Source organism: Carlito syrichta, unplaced genomic scaffold, assembly GCF_000164805.1.
Source record: "Carlito syrichta isolate Samal-C Ts95f unplaced genomic scaffold, Tarsius_syrichta-2.0.1 Scaffold287668, whole genome shotgun sequence".
Taxonomy (NCBI): domain Eukaryota; kingdom Metazoa; phylum Chordata; class Mammalia; order Primates; family Tarsiidae; genus Carlito; species Carlito syrichta.
The window spans coordinates 25,856-32,486 of NW_007231764.1; the positions used below are offsets into that span (position 1 = coordinate 25,856).

General features: G+C 50.2%; 1 protein-coding gene across 2 annotated transcripts in view; it reads right to left on the bottom strand.

Moving 5' to 3' along the window:
- Positions 1 to 1,926: 1,926 nt before the first annotated feature.
- Positions 1,927 to 6,631, bottom strand: part of PSMD13 (proteasome 26S subunit, non-ATPase 13) — a 13,360-nt gene continuing 8,655 nt past the window's right edge. For both annotated transcript variants that reach the window (XM_021709908.1, XM_008052913.1), the window contains 6 exons: positions 5,909 to 5,988; positions 5,705 to 5,830; positions 4,003 to 4,065; positions 3,261 to 3,341; positions 2,959 to 3,075; positions 1,927 to 2,398 (listed from right to left, as the gene is read on the bottom strand). In XM_021709908.1, the coding sequence (XP_021565583.1) occupies positions 2,303 to 2,398; positions 2,959 to 3,075; positions 3,261 to 3,341; positions 4,003 to 4,065; positions 5,705 to 5,830; positions 5,909 to 5,988 (563 nt within the window). In that variant the 3' untranslated portion in view covers positions 1,927 to 2,302. The remainder of the gene's footprint in view (positions 2,399 to 2,958; positions 3,076 to 3,260; positions 3,342 to 4,002; positions 4,066 to 5,704; positions 5,831 to 5,908; positions 5,989 to 6,631) is intronic.

The window sequence follows — 6,631 nt, forward strand, 5'->3', positions numbered from 1 at the left end:
CTTTTCCTTCTGTTACAGGGAAGGGTGGGGCTGCTTTAAGGGTCAGAGAGCACAGGGTGACTCTAGGGTGAACCTAGGTTAACCCGCCCGCTCCAAGAGCATGAGTGTCTCTGTTTTAAGCAGAAACATATCAAGGTCAGGAAGGTCATCTGCCCAAGGTCATACAGGTCAGACCTGAGCCCGGATGAAGGCCCCACTCCCGGCCAGATTTGCTCTTAAACCTCAGAGGTTGAGGTCAAATGGAAGAATTCGTCTCCAATGTGGCATCTGATCTGGCTTTAGGAAACAGAGGGGTAGGGCAGGCCGTTTCAGGAGGAAGCCAAGTGAGGGTGAGACTTGGCTGGAGCCTCAGAACCTGGCTCTGTAAGTTCAGCCCCTGAGGACAGGGGCTCCAGGTGGGGTCTCTTCTGTGGGCGCACACACAGCATGGGGAGTCTGGCCTCTACCCAGCTTCTGAACAGGACTGCCATCTAGAGAAAGGGCCCTGCACGTTTGCATGCACCCTAAAACCTAAAACCTGAGTTAAAGTTTCTGCCATTCTGTGTAATCCCAGACACGTGTGGCCACGGGTAGCAAGACCGTGGTTGGGAGGGACACACTGTGTCTGGGGCTGAGACTCCCGTCTGCTCAGGGTGAACCGCAGCTTTGCTAGAAGGCACAGGCAGCCAGGCAGGCTCTCGGGCAGAGGATGAGCCTGCGATGAGTGGCTGGCTCCAGACACGCAGCCCAAGGCGGGTCCTCCTGGTCTCTCAAGGGTCGTTCTCCTTGCTGAGGGCTACAGGCTGCCAGCCCATGGATGACGGTGGCTGCCCCCTGCTCACGGCTGCACAGGAGCCTGAAGGCAGACGGTGACGCCACACCTGGGGGAGTCCCCCACTGCAGGACCCCAGGGACAGAGGGCAGGAGGACACCCTCCTTCGGTGACCCAGGCCTGATCCCATCACAGCCCAGCAGACTCACGTGTGCTTTCTTCCACCAGGAGCAGGCTGTGGGGCTCTCAGTGATGTTCGTCAGCTTCCTGGTTCCTTCAGGCTGGGTCTTATCCCACCTGGAGAGCTACAAGAAGAGCTCCACCACATGAAGGATCCACGGCCACCCAGACACAGGCCTGAAAGACCACATTAAACCTCCTCCTGCCTGACGTCCACTGATTCTTCTGTGTGTATGTGCATTCCAGCTCCCAGACTGCACACTGCATGGTGGTTTCATTTATTTATTTTATATATTTTTTTGAGTTGGAGTCTCACTCGACCTGCTGGGCTCCGGTGATCCTTTTGCCTGTCTTCCAAGCAGCCGAATTACAGGCATGCGCTACCACGCCCAGCTGATTTTTTGATTTATTGTAGAGATGAGGTCTCGCTGCCCAGGCGGGTCTCAAACCCATGGGCTCAGGCAATCCACTCACCTCAGCCTTCCAAAGGCGCGGGATTACAGGCTGAGCCACCGAGCCCGGCTTATTTATTTTCTTTCATTAGAGATGAGCTCTCGCCAGGTTGCCCAGGCTGGTCTCGAACCCATGGGCTCAGGCAATCCTCTCACCTCGGCCTCCTTAAGTGCTGGGATTATAGGTGTGAGCCACTGTGGTTTCCTTTAGACACCCAGCACAGGATGTCCCAGGGCAGGCTCACGTCAACACTGGGGCACACTCGGTTACAGAAGCCACTGGATATTTGAGTGATGTGTGGTGGCAAGGAGGTAGATGCCTGTGTCAGAGCGGGCACATGAGTGGGCTGGAGAGGGGAGCAGACACTCCCATATTTCTCTGACAAGAGGCAGAACTAGCTTCCTCGGTGGTCTCGGTGCAGGGAGGGGAGGGGCTGGCGCCAGTTCCCCATTAAGCCCTCTATAGTTGCCAGTTTGCGCTTTTTAATTTCCAGGCACGGGCTTGACCTGGAAGCTAAGCCCAAAGAAACAGGACCACAAAAAAAAACACAACAAAGGTGTTTATTATAGGAACATTCTCGAACCCCATTGGAAAAGGCGTTCACACAGGTAGATGAGGATGGCGATCAACCTGGGTGTGAGCCCTCCAGACTCGAGGGCCTCTTCCTCCCTGGCACACTCTTGCTCTCCCTCATTACCTGAGGCCCAGAGACCCATCAGCCATGCCAGAGACTCATGAAGGAAGCCTTTCCCTGGGGCCTGGCCTGCCGTCCACGACAGTCACGTTTTACAGCAAGAACAGGTGCAACTCCAGACAGGATCCCCACCCCCATCACCAGTCCAATGCGGACCCTCCTGGCTGCCAGTCTCATCAGCCACAGAAACGCCTCCCAGGCAAGGCAGGGGACACCAGGGGGCCCTAGGTGAGGATGTCGTGGGCCTGGTGCTCCACCAGCATCTCCATGCTCTTCACATCAGTGCACCAGAACTCCAGGCGGTCCTTCATTCCCTTGATCTGAAGTGCAAATTAGGACCACGTGGGACGTTAAGACACTGGGAAGTAACACGCCAAGTGGCCAATGCCACAGCACTACATGGGGCCGCTCTAAATCTCCAGCTAACTCTTTGAGTCAGCTCTACTAAAAAGGACACCTGAGCTGGGGGAGTGTGATGAGATCTTCTTACCACAAGAACATTAAAAAAAAAAAGCATGCATGAAAGAGCAGACTAGAGGAAACCCACAGAATTTAATTTCCAGCAAATGTAAATAAAATGGGTGTGCGCTCAAATCACAGAACCAGGAACATACTCGATCAGAGTACCAATCTTAAGATTAAAAGCCACCATTAGCACAACCAGCACTGTTGTCATAATAAGCCTTTAAATGCAGGGTTCAAATCCCAAGCTAGCATTAAATTAGGTTCTTAGAAAAACCTAATAGTGGTGATTCATTCTCAAAATCTCTTGTCTAGTAATGCCTTCTTCCTAAATGGCCTCCATCCAAATGAAACGAAGACTGTGTAGACACAACCCAGAAAACCCACAAAGGGGAAGTGCGGGCTTTCGTCACATTACCTGCGGCAAATCCAACACCCGGGGCTGCACCCAGGTCATGTGAACGCGCTTGTCCACTTCGTCTATGCTGCCTTTCACCAGCCCCACCGAGAGCGCCTTCATCACCAGCAGCTCCACCTGCGCAGAGGGGGCTCTTGGAAGACACCCGGACACACACACCCACAGGCCCGATAGGCTTCTGAAACCTGGGTGGGGCTGCTTCTGTTGCTGTTCACCCTCCAGGGAGCAGAGCACACACAAGAACCCTGACTCCCATAGGTGGCAGCTTTGCTGCTATAACCTTTTAGGTTCAGGGACCGTACCTCATTCACGGTGATTTTGGCACTTTTGGCAATCTCTTCGAAAGTGAGTTGTCTGTGATTGGCAGGTCGTGTGAAAGTCATCTGGAAAACAAATTTAATTAACTCCTTAAAACCATTTTTCCAAATAAAAATTGTCTGAGAATGAACTGGGAATATTTTTGTCAATACATGCTCTGAAAACAGAGATCATCTTATAAGCACCCCATATACTAAAGGTTTCTTAGTATTAGTCATACATTTTGCTAAAAACAAGCTTTCAATGATTATTTAAGGTTAATAGCAAAAATAAGCTTTACAGGAATTTTTGACAATAGCAATTATTCATCCACTGAAAAAGTACTTGAGGCTACCATGTGCCAGGGGATATCGTGGTGAGCCAGAAATACAAGCTCCATTTCCTCAAGAAGCTTAAATTTTAGTGGGGAAGACAGAGGCCCATGTGCATAAGAATGGACACGCACTGAGAAGGCAGCTGCATCAGGGCAGGCCAGGTACTTCATTTCAGCTCAGAGGGTCAGGGAAGACCTCTAAGCAGGGGCTGTCTGAGCTAAGACCCAGATACAAACCTAAAAAAGCAAGTGGCGGAAAACGAAAAAGGAAGATGGTAGAGAGTGGCATGGGCTAAAGAAGTACCGCTGAAAGTTCGAACAGCACTCATGAGAGGACTGGAGAGTCTGCAGCCACTGCTGCCATCCCTGCCCAAGATATTAAATCACAAAGCGGTTCCTGGTAGTTTGCTTACCTCCATGAGGCACAACAACTGAATTTTCCTCAGGAGCTGGGCTTCATTGGCTGCCAAATCAGGCTGTAAAGTGTAGAAAGACAAAACAATGCTTGTGCTGACGATAGTTACCTACATGGGCTCTAGAATTCTTTTGACAACAGCAAACTGAAAAAAAAAAAAACCTATGGCAGCTCCAAACATCTGATAACGTACACGGCTGAAGTTCATTAGTGACTTCAAGTGATCTCAGCTTCGCTTTTCTTGGGCAATCATACCTAACTGAAAGGCTGCTTATCAAGACAAGGTAAGTAAGGTCTGTGCTGTTACAGACACGATTAGGCAGGCTACAGGGTGTGGTGTGTCGGGAAGACTCTCTTGCCCAAGGTGCTGCTGTCGGGGAGGGACAAAGCCCTGCGTCCCGGGAGGCTCGGGGTGTGGCCTGCTCAACCCGTGTGGGCAGAGCCTCTCGGAGGAGCACGTTCCTCACATTCTAGAGACTTGTCTGACTCAGCAGAGCAAGCTATTAACTTACAACGGAAAACATGGCTGTCACGAGAACTAGAGCACATGCTCCTGCAAGACATGGTCTGGCTCTCCTTGCAGTTGGTTCGAAAGGCTGTGTGGTGAGCACATGACTGAATCAAGGAGACACGAGACTCCTCCATTCAAACGTGTGGCAACTCGCACCCACACACAAGCAGCCCCGAGAAAGACATTCCTACCGCAGGGACTGGACAGGTCGAGCTCTTCAGAAGGGCTCACTCACCATCCCCTACACAGGCTTTGGCTACTTGGGCAGATGCCAGCAGCACACATCTCTGAATTTCTTTTTCCCTTAAATTACTCGTCACCTTCCTTTCCCAGGGGACTGTTTTTGTCTTGGGGTGTCAGCACACAACCGGACCACAGCTAGGTCTGGCTGATCTGGTGCTTTCTGTCTCATCGTGGTGCCTTCATCTATAGCCACCCTACTCCATTATGTACACTTTTCACAAGTTTATTTTAAACTTTGAGAAAACCGAAAGTTTCAGAAGGTACAAAAGTGACAACTATAATTCCTACCACAGCTGATGTTTTGTTAATATCTGCTTCTAATAATTTCATCAAAAAAGAACAAACTTACCGTTAAGGCTTGAGTCCTTGTCAAGCACCTCTCAGCAACTCCTCTTACAGAGGCCCCTTTGCCTGGTGCCCACCCATCCCCTGGCCCGAATGGACGGCTTGCCTGCACTGGCCACTCTCCAGCATGAGCCACATCCTCTCCTGCACTGACTGCTCGCCCCCTCCCTCCAGCACTGCACTCATTTCCCCCTCATTCCACGCTTTCTCCCACTCTCATCACCACCACTCACACTGGCCTCTCTCACCTTCCTTCAGCTCAAATACCCTGAAAGTTTCCTTTGCCTCTGCTGAGTACACGCTTCCTATGCCTCTTTGCTCACCTCTAAGCTCTTACAGAGCATTATTACCTTCTGGGACACCCTTTCTAGCTAGCAAAGCTGAAGGGCCCACATTCTCTCTGTTCTCCTCTTTGCAGCACTGAGCAATATGGAAGCTAAACTAGCCACTTAACTTCCTGATCTGTGAGAGCAAGGACTAGCCTGTCTTGGTCTCCTCTCTGCTCAGTGCCTCCCCAAGTCCCTGGTATATCAGGGAAATGCTCAAGGAATACCTGTTGGGTCAGTGAATATGCAGTGCCAAGGCACTGTGGGACACCTACCTGTTGGCCCCAGGCAGTCTTCAGTGTCTGGAATCTCTCTACATTGCCACTGTTGAAGGCATAGAGGGTATCAATCAGCCACTGCCGGTCAGTGTTTCTCAAGGACTCCAGCACAGGGTGCATGAGCTGTGAGGACGGAGACAGTCAGCTGGCAGAACATCAGCCTCCCTTTGGTCAAGGAAGCTGAGCCCAGGGTCAACTTACCAGTTCTCCAAAGTTAAAAACTCCCTCGCCAAGAAGTCCCGCCAGTCCCAGCGTGAAAGCTCTCTCCTGCTGCTCAGACACTGTGGTGGCAACACAGATCAAGTTACACCCCAGTCACAATAATCAGTCCTGTTTGGCTACAAAAACCTCACATAATGGAAAAGTAAAGAGATCATTCTTTGTGATAACATTACCAAGGTTTAACGTGAGTCATCTTTTCTCAAGTACTCAACTGACTTAGATTACACCAGGAACCATACATATAAAACTCTGTGGGAAGAGCATTTTTCATTTATTATTTTTTTCCTAAATATACATGAATCTATTCATATTTCAGCCAGCACTACTTCCTGGGAATAAAAAGTTCCTTAAATCTCCTACCTGCTAGGGGATGGAGTACTACCTCTTACTGATGTTGAAGTTACCTAGTAGTCTGTTTTCAGACTAGAACTGACTTACTTTCTGTTTCTATATGACAAGCCCCTTATTCTCTTGACATTAGCTGCTTTTCCAATATGTTTTTCTTGCGATACAGAAAATCAAAACAGCATCGACTTTTTTTTTTTTTTTTTGAGTTGGAGTCTCACCCTGTCACCCAGACTGGAGTGCAGTGGCCGCTTCTGGCCACTGTAGCCTCGATCTTCTGGGCTCTGGCGATCCTTCCGCCTCATCCTTCCAAGTAGCTGGAACTACAGGCGGGTGCTACCATGCCAGGCTAATTTT